General features: G+C 39.0%; 1 protein-coding gene across 4 annotated transcripts in view; it reads right to left on the reverse strand.

Moving 5' to 3' along the window:
• The window catches only part of Slc4a4 (solute carrier family 4 member 4), a 434,785-nt gene that overhangs the window by 88,498 nt on the left and 321,993 nt on the right, over positions 1-24,294 (reverse strand). For all 4 annotated transcript variants that reach the window (XM_090343454.1, XM_090343451.1, XM_090343452.1 and 1 more), the window contains 5 exons: positions 16,285-16,442; positions 9,418-9,505; positions 6,781-6,935; positions 5,810-5,923; positions 2,890-3,064 (listed from right to left, as the gene is read on the reverse strand). In XM_090343454.1, the coding sequence (XP_090199580.1) occupies positions 2,890-3,064; positions 5,810-5,923; positions 6,781-6,935; positions 9,418-9,505; positions 16,285-16,442 (690 nt within the window). The remainder of the gene's footprint in view (positions 1-2,889; positions 3,065-5,809; positions 5,924-6,780; positions 6,936-9,417; positions 9,506-16,284; positions 16,443-24,294) is intronic.

Consider the following 24,294-nt stretch of genomic DNA (forward strand, 5'->3'; position numbering starts at 1 on the left):
CAATAATCCAACTATGTCTGGAAATTATTATAATTCTGTCTTACTTAGAATCTCAACTCCCAATAGTAACACTGAGAAAACTGTTATTTAACATCCTTCATGTATGTATATTTCCTGAAGTTTCAGCAGACAAAGAATAACTAAAGTCACCAGCATTGAGAAGTCCCGTGTTGATTACATGGTCGCACTTTGCCAAGAACTTACTCAGACACTGGTTCACATAGGAGGAATCAAAACAGTCTCAGACATGCTTCTTTGTTTATCATAGCTGCTGCTTTCTAAAACTAAGTATGTCTTCTGATGTTGCACAGATAAAATTCAGTTCAAAAAACCATGTGACTCGCATACAAACACACACACGCACATTATTTCCATCTCAATGAAATAACATCCTTGAAAAGGTTTCTTTGGTTGTTGCTTTGTTGTTGTTGTTATTGTTTGTGCTGTTCCCAGGGCTTGAACTCAGACCTTGGGCACTATACCTGAGCTTTGGTGTTCAAGGCTAGCTTCAACCATAGCTCTGCCTACATTTCTGATGGTTAAATGAAGATAAGAATCTCACGGGCTTTACTGCCTAGCCTGGATTTAAAACCTGATCCTCGTATCTCTACCTCCTAGTAGCTAGTGTTACACACATAAGCCACAGGAGCCCAGCTACTCTCCTTGTTTTATTTTCTTTGCATGTGCTGCCTGAATTGTCTTCATAGTGATCTCATGCTTACCTGGTGTTTACTTTTCCACCTGTTTTTTGAACAATCTGCTTAAATGATCTTAAGTCGCTAAAGCAGATAAGAAATAACTACCCAACTCAGGTACAGATCAGTTTATATAAAAATTCTATGACTAGCATTACTGCTATAAATTCTGTCCCATGAGTAAAGAGCAGGTTGGAAGTGAATGGGAAGAGACTTAATGTCTGTGTCCAGTGTGCTTCAGCTCTTCAGCTCATGCTGCCATTCTCGGGCATTCTAGAGTACCACTGTCTATGTTTCTTCAGAAACTGCTCATCGGTACCAATATTTGAAAGTCACAAGATTTCACGAAGAATTTGAAGTTTCCAGTTTCTCTTTGGAAATAAGGACTATCAAGCAATATTGGGTTCATGTTCATATGAGAAAAAGCAAAGATGTAGGGTATCTGTCTCTTTCCCATGAAGCCTAAGTTCTTCTGAATCATCACAGTCCCCACTGTGAGGAAGCCAAGCCTGCCCTGTGGCAAAGGCATATGATGAGTCCCCATGCCCTAGCCGATCCAGACATCCCAGCCCAGGCACCAGACTGTAGAGAGGCCGCTGGGTGATTTCAATCTTTTGAAGTAATTGAGTGATTCCAACAATCTGTTTTTGTGTGTTTGTGTGTGTGTGTGTGATTCCAACTATCTGAATGTGTGTATGTGTGTATGCTGAATGATTGTGTGTGTGTGATTTCAACATTCTGAATGATTGTGTGCATGTATGTATGTGTGTGTGATTTCAACAATGAGAATGATTGTTGGGTGTGTATACTGAATTGAATGATTGTGTGTGTGTGTGTGTGTGTGTTGGTGGTGGTGGTGTTCTTATTAAACTGAAAAAAAACAATAAAGTTTCATGTTGGGAATTCAGGATTAAGCTGATTTAATACGCCAAAGAGTTTCTGAGATCTGGAAATCAGTGCCATTTGACTGTAAAACAGATGAGCAACCAGCGAAGAGAACTACTCCACGAAGCCCACTGATCACTAAAACCATGAACTATCAAATGGTTGTTTCAGGCCTCTAAATTTTGGGATAATATGCTATGCACCAGTAGATAAACACTAACATAAATATACTGAAACTAACATACAGTTGTTTAATGTAGCTTCTCCTATTTTACTTGGGATGTAATAAATGTTATAGCCTTGATTTCATTTTAATATTACATTAGAAATTTAGAGGGGTAGGGTTGTGATTTATGCAATAGAACACTGGCTTGGCAACAAGCAAAGGCCCTAAGTTTAAACCAAAAACAAGGTAATTTTTTGAAATTAATTGCATTCAAAAGAAGTAAGTAGGCTGGCAGCATTTGAAATGTTACATTGTTAAGCACTAATAAGTAGTAAAAGAGTAGGACAGAGTTTGAAAAGGGTTTGAATTGGGCTCTTTTCATGACACTATCAGCTCCATTCACTCCTCTATACTGAGTATACAACACAATGTCATTAAAAAAATAACTAGATCAAACTACAATTAGTTTTGTATAGATGTTCTGACTAATCAGGGAAAATTTAAAATGACTTTCCTTCCCTAAACTTGTATTATTGCTATAAAAGGAAGGTGAACCTCACCTCCAAGGTAACCAAGTTTTCATGCTTTCAACATTATTCATGTCAGGATCTGTGAAACTTAATAAGACAGACCCAAGTAGAGAAGATCAACTCTTGGCTGCTACTAACGAAAGCTGAACTCTACCAAGAGGCTTGCAAATCCCAGTCATTCGATTCTTTGACAACTTGCTTTGCTCTTATAAGTGTAAAAGTGAAAAGTAAAATAACCACATATTCTCAAAGAGAGTGCGGTGCTCAGTGTAACAGAATACAGGCCATATATTCCAGGAACATGGAAACCTGGTATGCTGCACCAAGTTGAAGCAGCTGATATGCTTTTGCTCAAATAGAATTGTAGCTCCTCATTTCCTCCCCTTCTTTTCCCTCCTTGTGACTCAAGCCAGATTTCATCGAGCTATTTTTGTGATTATGAACACGCTAGAAATACAGAAGCAAGCCAGAAGCAAAGTAAAATGCAGGATCCAGCACAAGAAAAAAAATCACGCTGAGTAACTGAAAGGCCATCTGCTTCTAACTGAGCTGCAGGGGTGAGGAAGACAATCTGAGCTGTACTATTTGTGGCCTCCCCCCAAATCATACCCACCTGCATGTTGTCAGTGGCATCCCCAAGCAGTCCTCCAAAAGTGATGGCATTTGTGACAGTTGCCAGATAGATGAAGAGAATCGCGGAAAGCGCCTGAATGTTTAAAGCATCGTAAAAATCACTGGCAAAAAAGGGTGCTTTCCTCTTTATGTCCTTAATTAGTCCACCACAGAACCTGGGAGTGAGAAAGCAAAACACGTGACCAAATATAAAATCAATGACTAAAGTCGTCAGGGCATAATTCACTGAACCACAAAAGATCTGTCCTAAAAACACCGAGTCCAGGTATACTGAGTACAGTCCTACTGAAGAGGATAGCAGAAAATTGTGGAAAAATATGTTGCCTTCTCTTTTTATTTCAGTTACCAAAATAGGTACCACATTCCCTTGTGATAGATCAGCCACTTGTTCTTTGGATGAGAGAGAACTGTGCAGATAAACAAGTTTTCCATTCTCTAAAGAAAAACATCTAAATATATATACGCAGATCCTATGAAGCCTTTCACAGTCTTTTCACCCTCATTCCTGAATTCCCTCATTCTACAAATAAATGGTTTGGAGTGCCTTTGTTTATGCCTATGCCATGAGTATTCTGAGTGTTTTAGACACAGAGATCAACTGCTCTGCCTTGTGGAGTTTACTTTTAGGGAACAGAGTGAGAGCAAATAGTAAGATAAAGAAGCCAGGTCTGTATTTCACACCTGTAAGCCTCTCTATTCAGGAGACTAAGATCTGAAGATGATGTTTCAAAGCCAACATGGGCAGGAAAGACTGTGAGTCAGCTCTGAAGCAGTACAATAGGATCCCATGTAGGTGTGTGGTGGACAAAGGGCAGTGGAGCTCACTGCAGCATCACCAGGTTAGTGGATGGACTGGACTTCCCAACCAAACCCCAGCCTCTGCTTTCCTGGTATGTGCAGGGGCTGTGTCTAAAAATGCTTCTTTTCCAAGCATCTGGTTCCATCATTCAAAGTTCCATTCTGGGCTATCTAGAGTCTGGCTGCCTGGACCTCAGTGGTTCCCAGCACCTCACTTCCACTTTCTTGCTTTTCATAAGAGTGTGCACACAGCCACGGCCAGCAGTGCATACAGAAAGGCAAACTATGGAGGAGTGAAATTAAAGCCTGATGAAATTCAAGAAAATGGAATCCCAGAATTCATTTCTATGGATATGAGGAGAAAATGAAAAGGAAAATTCGAAAAGGAACAGTTTATAAAGAACAAAGTATATGCTGCATATACTTTTCCATCACAAGTAGACCACATGTCAGATGACAGGCTCATAGGAGACATCCTTAGCTATGATGGTGTTGGGTTGTGCCAGGCATTGTTCATGTGCCTGCAATAATGTTGATGTAATTGAGCCTATTATAACCATCAACAATAAAAGTATAGACCTACAATGCTTTACCATATATAAGGCTTGGGAGTCAATGACTGTTAATGTGTATGTCTTTGCTACATTTATTTTTTATTTCTATTTTAGAATACTCCTACTTGTGAAAACAAGTTTACATTAAAACAGCACACTGTGTTATATTGGCACCAGCCTTGTGTTTACCCCCATTTGTTAGATGCACCAAGAGGCCACATCAAGTGCCTGACATATGTCGCCTGGGAGGGAATTAAGTGCACTTCATAATATTTTCACAATGATGAAATCACTTATGGATACAGTTCTCAGACCATATTCCCATCACCGAGCAATGCATGACTGTATTTAGTAAAGAAGAGTGAAGAAACGGTTTTGTGTTCTTTCTTCCAGAAAACAAAAAAAAAGAGAGAGGAAATAATTTTCTATTAATTTGGAAGAGAAACTTCAGAGGATCCACAGGAAGAGTGAAAAAAATCAATTCATTTAGATTTAATTGTGCATTAAAACTGTAATTTTCTCTAAAGTATTACTTTTTAATTGTATTTTCATTGTCAAGGTGATGTACAGAGGGGTTATATTTATATCAGTTAGGTAGCAAGTTCATTTCTTTTTGAACAGTGTCATCTCTTCCCTTATTTTCTCACAAGTTTTTCTTCCTGAACATCCTCCCCTGAAGTTATATCATTCATTTTCAACCTTCTGTCTAGTGAGTGTCACTCACTGGTAGATTAATTCATTCTCTGTCCCACCATCTCTGTGCTTCCGCTTCCATCCCTTAAACAGATTAAAAGTTTTAATATTGCAATATTATGAAAATATTATAGATCAGTGAGAATCTCTATCTTTATGAGCTGATTCCCCTATTTAAATGTTACTTAACACAAAATGAATTATCACAAAAAGCAATTAGCCAGAGAGATATGGGTACTCTGCACTCCCAGCTCCAAGCTAAGGAGATGGAGCAGAGAATGTGGATGGTGAATTTCGATTACATGTTGTTCATGTTTTGAGGAAGCATACAGGGAAGAGATGGCACTGTGAAACCCACGTAGGAGAGAAAGACTAGTGCCTTGAGCCATCCTGTGATCCATACTCACCTACCATCACATTAACCCTCCAGCCAGCCCTCAGTCACTCTAGTGATCAAGCCCCCACTCCTTCCCCCTTCCCCTGGCATCCCTCTTCCACCCCACACTTTCTTCAAATGATACCAATTCCACATAAAGGCCTACTCTAACCATCCCACCTAAAATTACTATACCATCCCATTCTTCCACATTAATTCTGCTTCATTTTTCCCTACAAGATATTTTCTGTGTTTACTTATTTATTATGTGTCTCTACAAAAGAAGACCCATAAGATTTGTTTAATTCATAGCTACACCCCCGGGGCCTGTGACTAATGGATTCAACTATAAATATTTATTGGCTGAACAAATGAGGGAAAACCATGACAACAATGCTGAAGGTAAAATCAGAAAGAGAAAGGGAACTTCGGATCTAAGGAAAACCTTCTAAGGACTGGTAGAAAGATCAGCAAGTTACCGTCCAGTTCGCTGGAGTTCTTCACAGTCTCCATGCCCTCCCCCTCCATGTCCTCCGTCGTGGGGTGTGTCTCCATTCATCTGAACGTTCTCTCCGCCAGAGTACATATTCTTTCTAAACAAGACAACACAGACCAAATGGATATAAGCTCATTTTATTCATTGGCTTCTTATCCTGTGCTAGCTAATAGAGAGATAGTATGGAAACATTCAGGAAGACCACTATTTCTTTCTGCTATCCTAACAGATAATTCTTAAAAGTGTTCCAGATAATGTGAAGACAATGATTGGATGAATATAAACAATGATTGGATGAATATAGAAGTCGAATTACCTACATATCCTAGAAGAGGGAAAGTATACCCTGGAAATAAAAGAAGTGGTCTCACCCCACCCATTTCCTTATTTTTAGACAATTCAGTTCTGTTTTATTTGCCATCACCAGTGGTACAAGAGGAATTTATTTTAACAAGTCTATTTATATGTGTTATGCTTCTTGATATAATTATTCCTCTACTATTCTCCCCTACCCCTTTCCAAAACCCCTCTACTACTCTCCCACTACCCCTTTCCAAAACCAGTCTCATCAAGTTGTCAAGTTCCATATTCCCATATGTATAGAAATTTTTTGGCTATTTTCTTAACCTTGTAAATCTTGAAAGACTTGTCTCAAAATAACTAATCTTTTCTTGTATACCTAAGAAGGTCACAATGCATTCCAGTATCATGATGTGAATCCTCTGATTTGCCATTGCCGAGGAATATCAAAACATGAACCACATATTCTACAACACATATTCTACAGTGCCAAGGAAATGTGAAATCCAAGCACATAAATGATTCATTTGAGGCAATATATCCTAGAGCCCTGAAAATATCAAGGTGATGCCTGTCTCCACCTTCATTTTCAGTACAACCTCCTTCCCAGGAGTATCCACATATCAAAGAACTCCTAAATGCCTAGTACTTTACCTTTTGTCAGATGATGGAAGACTCTTTGGAGGTTCTATCCTAATCGTTGGGTCCCATTCTCCGGGTGGAAGGACAATGACTTCATCTAGGAACTCATCAATTCCAGCAATCAGGTCATGCCTGTCCTTTGCTTTGTAAGCAATGTCATGGAACACCTAGAAAACAATAAAAGAGCAATTTCCACATCTTCCATACCACATCAGTCCTGAACAATGCAATCCATCAACCACTGTGACTATCTTTTAATATTGCCTATTTTCAGGTTTTTCCAAAATATTTAGGTAATCTGATTATGACCTCAAAATACAATGACAGGGCTTTAAGAAATGGCTGAGTTTTCCCCCATGAAAACTAAAAACTCACATGTCTCTCAGGCTCCCTTTTGTAAGTTGGCACTGTTTATTAGGAGCCAGATGAAAATGCTTTGGGAAAATATCTATTGAAAGGCTATTCACTGAAGTCAACTGCTGGACACACAACTGTTATAAGTTCAGCCAGGGGACAGTGGCTCATGCCTGTAATTCTAGCTACTCAAGAGGCTAAGAATCGAGGACCACTGTTCAAAGCCAGCCTGGGCACCAAAGTCCATGAGACTCTTATCTCCAATTAGCTACCACAAAACTGGAAGTGAGGTTATTGCTTAAGTGGTAGAGCTAACCTTGAACTAAAGAGCTCAAGGACAACACCCAGGCCCAGAGTTCAATCCCCACGACCTCCTCTCCACCCCCCACCTCCATCCTTGCAAAAAAAAAAAAAAGAAGAAGAAGAAGGAAAAGTTTATGGTGAGTTCTGAGTGTTCAGATGAGGGTAAGGGTCAAATACTGTAGTTCTCAAGCAAACAAATAGCGTGTGAACTATTTTATTTTTAATCTAGTGCTATTGGCAGAACTCAAAAGGAATTTAAATCATTGTATCTTTCAGCAAGGAAACATAAAAGGTAACTGAAAACTGACATCTTCTGTACACATCCCTAAAGGAAGCATTTCCAAAAGGCATACAATCCTTTTTGTGAATCATTCTGTTCTGAGTTGATTACCTCCAAGTTCCCCATCTATAACCCCATCAAACACTCTTACCTACTTTTAAAGCCTTCTATAAGTAATCTCAAGTGGTTTACATGTATAATCCTAAACACCTTGGAAGCTGAGAACAAAAGGATCTCAGTAAAAAGTCAGGCTGGTTAGTAAAGTTCACAAGACCCCTTTATCAACCCACAGCTGGGTGTAATGGCATGTATCCATCAAACTAGCTACATGGGTGGCTAAGATCAGTAGAACTATGGCTCAAGAGGCTGAGAATTGAGGATTGCAGTTTGAAGCCAGCCAGGCTTCAAAGTTGGAGATTCTTATCTCCAACTAGCCACTAAAAAGCCTGAAAGGAATCTGTAGCTCAAGTGATAGAACCCTAGCCTTGGGCGGGGAAGGAAGGGAGAAGGGAGGGAACATTCTAGTTCAACATAGAGTTTAAAAATATGTACTATAATCATATAAAGCAGTCTTTATATTCAATGTGAATTATATAGAAATTGAACTATGTAACTTGAAGGCAGGGATGAGAGAAGAATAATGGGGTAGAATAATATAAGGAATGATATAGATCCAGATATACTGTACTCATAACTTATGGAACTATAAACTTTGTATAACTATGTAACAATAAAATTATAGTGATTGGAAGCATGGTTCATATGCCATGAGCAAAAATGGCAGGGATTAAGTTCTAGTCTCTACCTTCCTCCAAAGAAAAGAAAAGAAAAAAAGTAAAAGAAAAATTAAAAATATATGTGTGCACTATAGGTTCTTTTTCCAATGTTTCTTGTATCCTTCCTCTAAGGGAAGACATTTATTAGAAATGGTATTTACCATTTCTGCTTGATTAGCAACTAGGATATCAGGAAAGGCTCAGGGTTGTTTTTTTTTTTTTTTGCCAGTCCTGGGGCTTGAACTCAGGGCCTAGGCACTGTCCTTGGGCTTTCCCAAAGCTGGAGCTCTACCACTTAAGCCACAGCACCATTTCCCACTTTTTCTGTGTATGTAGTGCCAAGAAATCAAACCCATGTTTTTGTGCATGCTAGGCAAGCACTCTATTACCAGGTCAAATTCCTGGCACTAGGCTGGGATTTTTTTTTTTTTGCCAGTCCTGGGCTTGAGCTCAGGGCCTGAGCCCTGTCCTTGGATTTTCTCAAGACTAGAGCTCTACCACTTGAGCCTCAGCACCTCTTCCAGCTTTTTTCTATGCATGTGGAATCGAACCTGGGTCTTGGTGCATGCTAGGCAGGCACTCTACCACTAGGCCAAACTCCTGGCCTGGGATTTTTTTAATTGTATTTTATTGTTGGTGTGATGTATAGAGCGGCTATAGTTACATTCATCTTTAAGTGGGTACATTACTTCTTGAACACTGACTGATACCCTTTCCCATGTTTTTCCCCCACTCTTCCTCCTCCACCCCCTCCAAATCATCTTGTTTGGCCCCTTCCCTTCCCTATTTCAAATAAACAAATTAACATCCTTTTTGTGTTGATTTCATACTCTGAATTGACAGTTATATTTTATTCCATTAGATCTTTGTGATGATCAGATTTCTTCATAACATAAGATGGACATTCGCAGAACCCCATCTTTCTCAAGCCCCTACCTCATCAGACATCAGGGTAGCAATGGCTCTGCCAATCTCATGGTAGGACTTGGCTTTCCCCTTTGGACCTAAGAGAATGAACAGGAACCTAATGGAAAAAGAGAGAAGCAGATGCTGTAACACACATCTCATCGCCTTTAGCACAAATAACCAAATGACTCTCATCTTCACGCATGAATTCATCTTTGAATAAAGGCACTATGCTGGCTGCTATTAAAAAACACTCCTTTCACAAGTGCAAAACACAACTCATTGTTCAGTTTATGTGGAAAAATGTCCTACTAAAACCTGAGAAGCTGCTTTGTACAGCAGGAAATGTTTGCTTCATGTGAATCAGTCAATCTTGTTTTAACCTTTTTTCTTTCCCAGTTCCCACTGACTTTTGGAATCATTGCAACAAACTCATGGTGCGCAATAACTAGTAAGACTCTGGATGACCCTGTCTTTTCTTTACCCATTTTGGGCAGTAACAAATGTCTCTCCCTGAACCTTTAAGAACTGTTTCTATTCAGCAGTGACTGGGAGTGAGCAAAACCAAATATTTTCTTTTTAATTGAATTTAATTTTGTTGTAAATGTGATGCAGAGAGGGTTACAGTTACATAAGTAAGGTAATGAATACATTTCTTGTCAAACATTGTTACTGCCTCCCTCATTTATTCTCTTACTTTCCCTCCTCCCACCCCTTCCCACAAGTTGTTAGGTTCATTTTGAACCTCATGTTATGTGAGTACAGTGAGCCACAAGCTCACAGTCAACAGGAGGAAAGAGAAATACAAGATAAATTCAAAACAAGCATGATCTATAACCAGTTAAAAGTCTTTTCTGGGGGCCCATATTTCTTTCTAAACTTCTTTTTTCTTGATAATGCACTACAGAACAGGTCCTACAATCAGCAAGAATGTACTTATTCCTCATATCACATTGGAAGGTCAAATATGCATGAATCCACAGGGGAAGGTGGAGGGGCTGACAGGGAAGTGATTAAGAAAAACACACAGAAGGTGGTACTGGATAAAGCCCAACCAGAAGACGGAGTGTGTCTTGTCTCCTGAAAAGATAATGATGGGAACAAAATAATGGTATCCTATGCGTGTTAAGAGCACGGCTTGAGCAGTACGGCACCTCCTTCTTAAAGCCTTCCATTCAAACCTTTGTGCTGCCCAAAGGGGGAAAAAAGTCTCATATTGGTAAGATTTTCCAATTCTCCTTGTTTGTTCACATACAGCCAGCTATCGAGTAAAATAAGGGCATACTTTTAGGCAAGATAGACAGCTGGGATGCCACAAGAGACACTGTTACCACCTTTGTCTTTTGTTCCATACATTTTCAAATAAAGTTCCTTTTACCTACCAATTTTTTGTTATTTCAATGATCTGAGTATTTTAACTTTTCAATAACACATAATATCCAAAAACTTTCCAGACCCACTCTGTATTTCCTCTTACCTCTTGCTAGTATCTCTATGATGATTATAGTTTATAAATACACATTATGTGTTGCTGACACTTTAGTTAGTTGACTATATGGCAACAAAGCCACAATTTCATCATCTTACAGAGAAAAACACCATCACTAATACTCCTCAAACAGAAACTCTAGCAGGGGGTGTGAAGAGAGCAATAGTATCACCAAGTGAAAGACTATAAGATGAGAACATGCATTGTCCATAAGATGACCCTTGTTTGCCAAAGAATACCAAAGAAGGAATGGAAGCAGTAAATCAATGGCAACTATAACACAAGCTTTCACAGCAAATCTAATATATGAGACATTTATGAGTTCAGTAATATGGGTAATAAAAGTATCTGAGTTAAAACTGAAAATATACCTAGTTAATCAAATATTACCAAGTGCTGCATATAAACAAAACACTGCAAGCTGAACATTGAACACCGATGGTTCACACCTGTAACCCTAGCCTGTACTCAGGAGGCTGAGATCTGAGGATCAAGGTTCAAACACAAGCCTGGGCAGGAAAGTCCATGAGACTTATCTCCAATTATCCACTAAAAAGGCAGAGATTGAGTTATAGCTCAACTGATAGAATGAATGAAAAAAAAGAAAAAGCCAAGGGAAAGTGCCCAAGCCCAGAGTACAGACATGCTAGCACATGCGTGCATACACACATACACACACACACACACACACACACACACACATACACACACACACGCTATCACCACCACCACCACCACCACAACAACATGATGACATTGTTAGAATTTTCCTATTACTCCAATCAGGAACAGTTCAGTAAATGACTAAATGATAGACAAGGAAGCTGAGCAACTATAGCTGCAACAAACATCACCTGAGTCACAAGGCGCATCTGCAGGAATAGTGCCCTGTAAGGAGTTTCTAACCCAGTCTGCTTGACTGAAACTGGGTGAGAAATCTGAAAAGAACACTGCCTGAGATGGTCTCTCCCCTTTTGCCCTCGAAGCAGCCAATACTGTTTCAACTTTTACGATGCAAGAACATCCTGCCAAACTTAGCTTTGATAATATCCTGAAAACTCCTTTCATGACTTAAGCTGGGTTTTGTCAATGGACAGATGTTATTTTTAACCAGAAGCTTTTTCCCCCCTTATTAACAAATTAGAGTAAACATTTATGTGGCTGGAAAGGGACAGCCAATGTTGACAGCTCAGAAAAAAATAACATTAATTTTTGTTAATGAGATTTTCTACTCGCTCATTGCTAGAAATAAGGCAGAGCAATGGCAAGAATCTTTGTAAGGCCCTTTTGTACTTCTGTGAGCTTTTCTGAAATAACTAATTCTGTCTGCAGAAAATGCTTCTACCATTCTCTGTAACAAAAAGAAGGAACCAGATGATCTGTGTCCAGAGCCAATGGCCTATCCTCACATTCACAAAATAATTATAGGCAGAAACAGTGCATAAAGATCAGAAAAAGAGCCAGCCTTCCTAAACCACTCAATCTTTTCAGAAAGGATTGTACCCCGTTTCTTCCTGGGGTGTCATATCTATTTTTTTTGTCGGGTCATGGGACTTAACTCTGGGCCTGGGCCTTGTCCCTGAGTTCTTTAGCTCAAGGCCTATCCCTTGAGCAACAGTGCCATTCTGGTTTTCTAGTGGTTAACTGGAGATAATCTCACAGTCTTTAGTGTCCAGTCTGGTTTTGAACCACGATTCTCAGATCTCAGCCTCCTGACTAGCTATGATTACAGTTATGAGCCACCATTCCCGGCTTGTCGTAGCTATTTCTAAAAGAAACTCGGCAAGAATTCTTTGCTCTCCTTTCTAAAAACAACAGTGAATCAAACAACATATCACTCATACTCAGTACTTTTGGAAAATGTGGCTAAGCTAAAGCTTCCACAATAGATTCTGTTTTTAACCTTTTATTTTTTTATTGTAATGTACAGAGGGGTTACAGTCGCATTCTCCAGGTAGTAGGTGCACACTGATACCCCTTCTCATGTTTTTGTTTTGAGGACCACAAATCCATTGTGACCAACTACAATATAACAATTAGACTAGTAGATAATGGAATGAGCGGGACTCCTGTTCCAATTCCTCTAGTCGGTTTAGTGTAATGGCTTTAAGAATAAAACTCAGACTATTTCTCTTAGGCAAGCCATTATAACAAAAAATATGTATTATCATATGGAAATACTAAACATGTAAACATTCTGTTGTTTTAAAGAACTACTTGCCTCAGTTGTCCAAATTAACATTAGAAGGGAATGAATTGATCAAGAGTTTTGGATGCTCTTCATGGGATGATGGGATTTTTCCTTTAATCTAGTCAAGATATCTTCCTAAGCTATCCATAAAAATCTGGCCTCTGAGTCAGAAATCTGCTGCTCTGCTTCAGGCACTGACAGTGAGTCTTCCCTTTAGTTCCTTTCATCTCTTGACTGTGAAATGGTAATAAGAATACTTATCACATGTATATCTCACAAACCTGAGTGAGAGGCCATCCCTGTGAATAGATGTGAGATGACAGCAGGCATGTTGCCTTCATGACACCAGGAAAATCTTAAGTATAACTACCAAAGTCCAGAGCTTGTTTTTGCATGAAAGATAAGAACTCCCACAAACTTAGCCACCCACTCACCAAGTTAACAGTGGTATAGCTGCAAGCAGGAGTTAAATCACACCAAGTAATAGAGACATGGAGAAAAGTATGAACTCTCCCCAAGGAAGGGGAGCTAATAGAGCTAAACTTCATTCATAGTAATATTACTGCTTATTAGGAATAGTAAGAATAATAACAGCAGAAGTCCCTCTACCTATCAAAGGGAAAAGTGACCATGAAATGATATGCAACAAAACACCGACTTTTCAATGTAACTCAACAGCATACACATTAAAGCGCACTGTGGACCACAGCCGCAGTCTTCCCAATGATGACCACACTCCTTGTGGGATTTCCTTTATTGAATTTCACAGTATGCAGCCATTGTAAATGGCTTCACATTACTCACTACCAGAAAAAGCTAATGAGACTCCCTTGTCAGTGATTACAACCTGCAGTGGTCCTGAGGATAGCAAATGGACAAAACTGTTTCCTGGAATCATGTTAACATGCAAGGATGTACTGCTCAGATTATTGCCCTGAAATAGTTTTATGGTATTATTGAATTACATCCCCCTTGAATTGCTTGGCTCCTCTTGTTAATTCAAATGATGCTATAACTCACCTCTAAACTAATACTATCCTCCAGTACAGAAAGGGGGGGAAGAAGAGACAGACAAAAGCAGATGATAAGAGGGAAACAAAATGGCAATGATTTGCTACTCAATAAGGGTGTGTGTGTGTGTGTGTGTGTGTGTGTGTGTGTGTGTGTGTGTGTGTGTTTAAAGCCCTTTAAGTATTTTTTAATTTATAACTTCTAAAAAAATGGTAATGAAACTGACAAAACAAGTACAGTTTTCTTTAACACCTCTTAACTTTTTTTTTCTTCTAAGCCCCAGTAAAGTTAGTTCAAAAAGATATAAATAAAGCCATTGGGGCACCAATCTGGACTTCAGCCATTCTCTGAGTCAGCAATTTGCCAGGTGACTGCTCAGACAGAACTGCAAGGCTCTGCTGGAATGTTTTCAAGCAAAAAGCTAAGTTACAGAAAACAAAAATCATGCTAATCCCATTAATTGAACAAGCTAGATCATCTCCTTTCTGTTTGTCCAATGACTGCCTAAGAAATTGTTTTTTAAAAAAATAGGTAAAAACTATTGGCATGATCAGGGAGAATGGCCTGAATTGAGAGGCCTTAACAAATGTTCTAATTTTCTTCCTGCCTTTCCTGAGAGCGGGTTATTAGCCTCTTGCCATTGCTGGTTAGTTATGCTGAGACCTTCAGAGTTCACTGAGGATCTCTATCTAGGTCTGCCAGTCTACATGGAAACCAAAGAAAAGTCACCTATTCCTGCTCACAGGCGAGGGCCTGCTGAGAGCACCCCTGCTTTGAAAGTCCAGAAGACTACTTGCTGATGCTATCCTGAAGGAAGCACTTCTTAAAATCCCCAAGCACAAGTTGAAGTGAGCATTATCTTCTCTTTAACCTTAATACATAAGTGAAGCACTATCTTCTCTTTAGCCTCAATACATAAATCAATCTTCCTAACAACTGTGGAGACGAAGACAGTGATTTCTGTAGCAGTTACATGAGATGACAATGCCATAGACATGAGTATGGGGCTATAATAATGGTCACACAGGCCAGGATCTTGGCCTAGTAATAGAGTGCTTGCCTAGCATGCATGAAGACCGGGGTTTGACTCCTCAGTACCACATACATAGTAAAAAGCCAGAAGTGGTCCTGAGGCTCAAGTGGCAGAGTGTTAGCCTTGAGAAAGTCTAAGGACAGTGCTCAGACCCTGAGCTCAAGACCAGGACTGACAAAAAAATAAGTAATTATTATCACACACTTCCTTTTAAAAATTCATGGAGGGCCCAGGGATTGGCCTAGTGGTAGAGTGCTTGCCTAGCATGCACGAAGACCCAGGTTCCATTCCTTGGAACCAGGTATATAGAAAAGCTGGAAGTGGTACTGTGGCTCAAGTGTAGAGCACTAGCCTTGAGGAAAGCCCAAGGACCAGTGCTCAGGCCCTGAGTTCAGTGCCCAATACTGGCAAAAAAAAAATCATGGCATAACTGGAAAGTATATTAACTTAAGCACAAAACTTAGAGTTTCACAATGTATTTGTGTGTGTATATATATATATGTGTATATCTGTATATCTATGTATATATAAGCCAACTACCAATTCCCTCATAAGGCATACCGTAAATTACAGCAATAATACCTCTGAGCTAGTTACTAAATGTATCACTTTGGATGAGTTGTGCAGGCTCGGTTTCTTCATCAATAAAATCTATATGCAATTTTTTGCAGATTGAAAGATTATAGCCAGGTGTTGAAGGTTCACACCTATAATCGTAGTCACTCAGTATGATGAGATTTAAGGACCATGGTCCAAAGACAGCCCAGAAGGGAAAGACTGTGAGACTCTTATTTCTAATGAACTACCAAAAAAGCAAAAAAGATTAAGTGGGAGACTGCTAGCCTTAAGCAAAAGAAGAAACCTCAGGAATGAGGACCAGATTTTAAGTTCAAGCTTGAGGATGACCACACATACAAACAAACAAAGATTATTATAAAGTTAAACTAGAATAATTCAAAAGAAGAGACTACCAAATTATCAGGTAGATTATTGTTGTAATTGCAATTATTAGTACTATTATTATTATTATCTAAAGTACAAAGTGATTTATGTTGCCAAGTCAGACTTAGCAATTACTTCAAACTGCACTCAGATTACTTTTCTAATGCACTGCATGTGTCTTCATTCTCCTTAGAAGTACCCTGGCCCACCCCAAATAGGAGAGCAGCTTACCTGGTGGGTACAGGGACTTCTGTCATGGCTCCTAGCATGACAGCCTGCTGCAGCCGCACAAAGGCAATGAAAGGTGTATCCAAGAAGTCTACTTCCCCGACAAGCACGTTGGAAGCTTCTGCATCACGTGGCAGTTTTTTCATAAACTTATTCTTCAGCTGCATGGGAAGGTCCAAGAACACAATTTATTTTCATAGAGGGGGACATGACCAGTATCACTGGTGAAAAAAATCTCCTTCACACAACAGCCCCGACCTAGCAGTTCACTGCAGTGGCTCATGCTTGTAATTCTTCTATTCTGGAGTTAGAGATCTAGCAAATCCTGTCTGAGGCCAGCTTGAGTTAAAAAGGTTCAAAAAGGGCTGGGAGTGTTGCCTAGTAATAAGAGTGCTTGCCTAGCATGAATGAAGCCCTGGATTTGAGCCACATACACAAAAGCTGGAAGTGGTGCAGTGGCTCAAACAGTAGAGTGCTAGTCTTGAGGAAGCTCAAGGACAGTGCCCAGGCCTCGAGTTCAAGCCCCAGAACAGGCACATAAAGAAGTTCAAAGACTCAACAAGTAAACCAAACATACTGGCATATACCTTGGTCTTACGTACACAAGAGGGGCACCTAAATCTGAGCCCAGCCCCAGCAGAACTGTGATACCTTGCTTAAAAAACAACAAAAACAAAAAAGGCCTAAAGGTGTGGCTCAACTGGTAGGGCATCTGCCTCGCAAACACAAGACCCTGGATCAAAACCCTGGTACCAAACATTCCCTAGCTAACCATTTAATGAGAATAAATGTTTATCTGTAGCTTTGAAAAAGATGTAATGATAGTTTACATACAGAGCAACATGCAGCATAACCCCTTTTACTTATTTATTCACTCATTTCATACAAACTATTGTGCCAATTGCCATTGATTATGGGGGTCAGTGGATGACCTATTTCTTGGTGATATTGGAAGAAACAAATGAACTGCATGCCCAGTTTAGGTTCATAAATCCATGGAAAAAAACAAAATATGGTCTGATATAGTATAACTACCAAGAAAGGAAAATAGGTTAAAAGCATAGACTGTTTAAACAGGGTAGACAGAGAAAGCCTCTAAAGAAATACATTGGATACTGAACAAGGGCACAAGCCATGCAAAGACCTGGGTTAAAAAAAAATCCTGGCCAAAGAGGATGGCAAATGCAAAGCCTTTGGACAGGGATGAGGCTGAGAATATGCTGGAAACTCAAGGAAGAACAAGGAAAAGACAGTAGTAGTAAAGTAATGAAAGAGACAGCAACTATGAAGGGGAAGCCAGTCAGAACACTGCGATCTAATAGCCACAGTAAGGAGTTACAGGTAGAAGATGTCTGCCAAAAACACAAGTAGAAAGACGGGACCTTTGAAGATATGATTTGGGAAACATTACCCAGCAGAAGGTATTTTAAGGCCATTTAAGGGGTCGCACAACCCTGAAAATGAGTATCTATAGAGAAAAAGGGTAAGATTTATACCTGAGTCACTCTACTTTTCTAAGAAATAGAAGAAAACATTAGAAGAGAATAGTGAAAAAGAGAAACAGATGAAGAAAGAGACAGAAAGGATTTTACCAACCCTCAGGTGGAAGAAGGTTCACAATAAGGAAGTCCCAGGAAGCTGAAAGTTGACATAAAATAAAAACTGAGTGAACCAATGTATTTGTCAAGATGGCAATACTACAGGATCTCAACAGGTGCCATTATAGTAGATATCAGAGCCCCAAGAAACAATACAGGTTAAGGGAGGTAATCTGATATTTTGAAAATTATCTTCACTAAGAGAGAAGAAATGAGGAAAGGAACTTTAAAATAGGGATATTAAAGCATGTTGGAGTATGAATAGCATGATCTAGTAGAAATGAATTAATGCTAGAAGATAGAAAATAATTACTGAAGCAACTCAAGCAACCTAGAACTACTAAGAAATGGCAGTATCTACAAGTAAAAGGGTCTAACACAGCGCATCAATCCTGCCAGGATTCAAAGGTAAGTGACTGGAGAATTCAGTGGGTTGCTGACGAGAAATCCTCAGGACTCTTTATTTTTGCAGAGAAGCACAATTTAGAAGGAAGGAGACATGTGAAGGTTTGGGAGGGAGGACAAGAAGGCATAAAATAGTTTTCTCAAAAAAGCTGCTTAACACAAACATTTGTCTTGTAGGCAGTATTCCTTTATACAACCCAAAGAAAATATTTCAATAATCATGAAATGATAAGGTAAGAATTTGGAAAGATCATAGAAAAGACAGATTCAAGAAGTGGCTGTGGCTCAAGTGGTAGAGCACTAGCCTTGAGCTAAAGAGCTCAAAGACAGAGACAGAGCCCAGAGTTCAAGCCCCATGATCAACAAAAAAAGACATAGATTCTTATACATACTTATCACCCAACATAAAACGCCCCCTTTTTCAAGTCAAAAGTAATCATTTCTATATGAGTTATGGCTAAAATGGAAAGGGGCAGAAATGACTCAATTTCCTGCATTAATAAAAAGGTTCTATCAACATTCTTATTTTCAACTTCTATTTCAGAGTTCATAGGGAAAATATGGCCCTTAGAGCTCCATCACTCTCAGTAGAAATTTTTCCTTTAGTTCTATGTTTCATACAAGAAGACAGCTATCATGCAGATGCCATGCCTAAGACTATAATACTAACTACAAGGGAGGTAGATTACAGTGAAAGAGCTGGGAGAAAAAAACAAACAAAAAAATTTGCAAGACTCCATCCCAACCAACAGCTGTGATTAGCTTATGTCTGTCTTCCCAGTGACCCTAGAAAGTACCATGGCTAGGAGAAGTGGTGCAAACCTATCATAACACAAGGCATGGAAACACAAATAGGAGGATCATAGTCCATGCCAGCCTGAACATAAAGCAAGGCTCTATCTAGAAAATTACAGAAAGAGCTGGCAGAATGGCTCAAATGACAGTGCTTGCCTAGCAAGTTTAAGGTTCCATGATCATATAGGAAACACAATAACACAAAGCAAAGTGTAGGGTATGACCAAGAGGCCCAAATACATGCAAAATAACATTCCTCAAGCTCTCTCCAGAGACAGGGCTCATCAACCACAGAACACAAGTTGTATAATAACCTGCTTTTACCATTCACTCTATCTGGTGTAGTCCTCCAGGTAGGCTGTTGGTCTGACTATATTTCGGTTTTGTGTACTAAGCCTCTTGTACTTATATAATATAGTTATTATGTAAAACGAAATTGTCCTTTTTCCCATTTCTACCTTTTCTACAGCCTTCTTCCATTCTCAGCCTGCTTTATTCAAAACTTTGGAAGTAGTTCTTTGTGAAGCACACTTTATCAAGTGTCAGGAGCATAAAAGCATTTTATTCTAAATAGCTACTTTGCATATAATTTATCTGCAATAATCCTGAGTAGAAAGAAGGGACTCTGTACTACTGCAAATCAGATTCAAAGACCTTCAAGTGAAACATCCTAATTCAAAACGCATACAGAATGTCTCACTGTCCATCAGACACTTCCCCAGTGTTTTGTTAGTACAATAGCACATTTACTAACATAACTGCATCCACACTGGAAAATTAGGAGTATGCTTTCATGACTAGTGAAAATAACATAACTTCTATACGGTCTGCTGGCAGATTTTTGTAAAGATGCATTCTTTTAGCTTAGCGTATCTCAACTGTGTTCATGGAATCTAGTATTCCAAGATAAGCTAATATATATCCTAAAAGGTTTAGTGCATGAGGTACCCCAAAACTTGGTCAAATTGATCTTTGCTGTCAGCATATAATCCCTGCATAATCTGCATGTCTTATAGCTTTAAAATACTCACAAATGCTACCTCTATCCAGGGCTGCAGGCATACATTAGCACTATTTGCAGTTTTAATAAACACTGCAAACCTCATAGTGTCCAAAGTGAGTCCTTCTGGTTGTCCTTACAAATTGGCTTTTCCTGATGTCTTCCCTGTGCAGTGAATAACAACTCTATTCTATTGTGTAGGCCTAAACCTTTCCATCATCCTAAATTTTTTCTTTCTTTTCTCATATACCAGGTACATTCCACTAAAAAAATCCTATTGGGTTCCATATCCAAAATCTATTCAGAACTGCTCGATTTCTCACCTCTTTCATCGCTACCACCTTGGTCTATTGTCTGATTATTCTCTGGATGTTGGTATTGTTTTCCAGTCTGGTGGTCTGGTCTGTCTCTGCCCCAGAAAAGTAGCCAGAAAAGATGAATCTAGAGTCAGAACATGTAACTTCTCTTCTCAAACCCTCTATTGGCCAGAATTTTATTAAGTGAATCAATGTCTCTATAGCCACCCTGAACTTATTTCTTGCCTTCTCTCCTTATCTTTTTTGTGGCAATCATTTTGGTCTCCATGTCCTCCCTCAGACACTCTGGGCCTATTGCTGCCTTAGGTCCTTCTCATCTGCTATTCCCTCTGCAGAAAGAAAGACATCCCTCACTGTTCAATACTTATTCACAATCACCTTCTTGTTAGGCGCCAGTGGGTCACATCTGTAATCCTAGCTACTCAGGAGGCTGAGATCTGAAGAGCACAGTTTAAAGCCTTGTGCAAGCATAGAAGTCTGTGAGACTCATCTCCAATTAACCACTAAAAACCTGGAAGTGGCGCTGTGGCTCAAGGGGTAGGGCTGTACCCTTGACCTAAAGAGCTCAAGGACAGCGCCCAGGCCCAGAGTTCAAGCCTCAAGACCAACCAAAAACACTCATTTTCTCATCAGACAGGCTTTCTCTTCCCACATGAGATAAACTTTCAGTTCCCTTCTCCCCAGAGATTTCTTACTCCTTTCTTCTGCTTAATTTTTGTTTTTTTGTATTATCACCTTCAAACATCTTCTAAGTGTTACTATCTTTTTGAAAATTAAATATAAGAATATAATCCCCTTGAAGGTAAGAATTTAGCTTGTAGTAATGCCTATAAGACAGCAAGAGTAAAAAGGTTCAGTAAATAGATATTAAATGAATAAAGGAGATTAGTATTTCTGCCTTTCCCAGAAAACTTTCCTAACTCTCCTCTAAAAATAAAAACAAACAAAACTTTTAGGGGCCGGAGTGTGGCCTGCTTGTAGAGTTCTCACCTAGCATGCATGATTCCTAGGTACCACATACACAGAAAAACCTGGAAGTGGTACTGTGGCTCAAGGGTAGAGCATTAGCCTTTAGAAAGCCCAGGGGCAGGCCCTGGCCCTGAGTTTAAGCCCCAGGACTGGCAAAATTATAGTAGTAATAATAATAACAATAATAATACAATTTAAAAAAAAACTTTTAGATCAAGAGATTGTTAGCATCAAAGTCATTCATATAATTTCTTTAAAAAATTGTCGGGATAATGTATAGAGGGATTACAGTGACATTTGTCAGGTAGTAGGTGCATTATTTCTCATACATTGATAACCCTTCTCATGTTTTTGTCCCCATTTCCTACCAATCATTTCCCCCCTTCCCTTTCCTATTTCAAATAAATAAATAAACATATATACAATATACCAGGTAACAAAGTCACATACAGTAATTTCTAATCACTATAATTCTGAAGGGAAGAAAAGGTATTTGTTTGATGCTGGTTTTATAGGTTGCAAACTAATGACAACTATCAAGTTTTTTTTAAAAAGCACACAAGATGTAATATTAATAGTTCATCAAATTTACCCTGTATCTCAGAGCTTGGTGAATTACTAGACCTGTTAAACCCACAGCAGCGAAGGAACGTGAGTGATTTTGAAATTGATCATTATTCAGTTCTTTTAGAAAGACAGTTTCTTGTCTGGACTCAAGTCTTGACTATCACAAAGCATTTTTGTGATAGCTCAAAGGATGTGGGCCACTTTCCTGTCCAATGTACAACTGCCTGATGCCCATATCTCTCCAAATAATTCTTCATGACCCACTCAGGCCACATACTGGATAAAAAGTCTAGATATGGTCACTCGTAGTAAAATCATTTTCTGAGTATTGATTCCTGATTTTCTGAGAGTGACTGTTCCATAGGATATATACATGAGTCCAAGTCCTGGTGAAAATTTATATTCAGATCTTTGGAAATCAATATTCTCTCCTTTACATAAGGTTGTTCCCTACAAAGCTGAAGGCCACACTTCAGAGCTGGCCATACAGTGGAAGAAACACAGTCAGCATCTGAAGTGAAATCAGGAAATACAAGAGAGGAAAATGGATGAAAGAGAGGGATTCCTGGGCCGGGAATTTGGCCTAGTGGTAGAGTGTTTGCCTAGCATGCACGAAGACCCGGGTTCAATTCCTTGGTACCATATATATAGAAAAAAAGCCAGAAGTGGTGCTGAGGCTCAGGTGGTAGAGCTCTAGCCTTGAGAAAGTCCAAGGACAGTGCTCAGGCCCTGAGCTCAAGCCTAGGACTGGCAAAAAAAAAAGAGAGAGAGGGATTCCTCAGTTCCCAGTCTCTGCCTCCAATGTCCTACAGCTTCTCAAGAACTCTCTAGAGTTACATAAGCCAATAAATTCCCTTTGAGGCTTAAATTAATTTAAATTGTATTTCTGTCCATTGCAGATGTCAGCAACAAAGTGTATTTTAACCGACAGATTTGAAGAATACCAGGTTAAAATGGATTAAACAAATTTGTGCACTACAGACTTTCTCAGAGCTTTTAATATGCCTATAGGCCTTGGGATGTTTTGTCTCCTGAGATGTGGCACATTATGGTATGAAATCACTACAAAATACTGCTCCGGATAGAATTTTTTCCTCTTTCATGTAATTCCACTCTTGAATCCGTTCTATTCTATTTAAATACATGGGTGTCTACAGTGTTCAAAGTTTCGCTGAAAGCCCTGAGAGAATGGACAGCTACTACTCTCCTGATAGTCATAATAGTTCAGTAGAGGAGAAACAAATACAGAAATAGCTACAACAACAACAAAAAGAATTACTATGAAAGGTATATTGTGCACAAATAACAGCAAGAACTCCCAGAACCAATGCTCAAAGAAAGTTCTCTCTGTGAGCCAAACTTAAAATTTTCCCCCTAACTTTTATTTTTCATTTAATAAACAGTAATTCCCACAAATTATCATTGTTAAGGACCCAGTAATATATGATACAGGAAAAAACAATTGTGGCCTTTCATACTAAAACTAAACAATAATAAAATACTAGGGAAAAATGTAAAGATTAAATGGACTCAGGCATTAAAAACAGTAATAAAAGATAATGAAAACAAGAACAAAAAGACTTTCAAGTCAGTTTGAAAATCACTCAATAAAATCATCTGGATTGAATTTCAAAGATAAAGTTTGACATTCCTTTCTTAGAGATCATCAGTTGCTTCTCTAAGAGTTACCAGCCTGAGTTTTACACAGGGTCAACTACAAAGACACACAGAGTGAAGAAAAATTTCTTTAGCCAACTGTGATTTCAAATAAATGTATTTCAAATGGCTGCCTTGTGGAGCTATAATTCCCAAACGTATTTGGCTAGCTCAACAACTTTTTGTTTTGTTTTTGAATTTTCTAGGTATTCACATATGATCTGTGAACCCAGATGTATACATTCTAAGTTACTTTTATATTGTGTTCTTCCAGAATAAGCTTACCCTCTGCCATGAATGTTTATGCTTACAATCTCTTAACCTTGCTTGCTTCCGGAGTGGTGAACCTAATACTAGCTTGCCAAGAAACTAGAGATCCTGAAAGGATAATGCAGAATACATTGTAAAAGAGGTCATTTCCTTAGGACAGTAAATCTGCTTGGTGATAAAGAAAGTTATATATACAGAGATATATGGCATATATGTAGATATAGATCTCTCTCTAGAGAGATGATAGAAATAGAGGACAGGTAAATTTAATGAAAAAGTAAAAGTTAGAAGTTAGTAGTTATGTCTCCACTATCCTACACTCTTACTTGAAAGATGCCTGTATACCTGAAGTCCTGACATAGGATTCACATCACCATGTATGCTAACCAATCATCAATGGCTATAGAAATAGCTGATTACCATATTGTACTCTAGG

The sequence above is a fragment of the Megascapheus bottae genome, chromosome 13, assembly GCF_031878675.1.
Source record: "Megascapheus bottae isolate mThoBot1 chromosome 13, mThoBot2.hap1, whole genome shotgun sequence".
Classification (NCBI taxonomy): domain Eukaryota; kingdom Metazoa; phylum Chordata; class Mammalia; order Rodentia; family Geomyidae; genus Megascapheus; species Megascapheus bottae.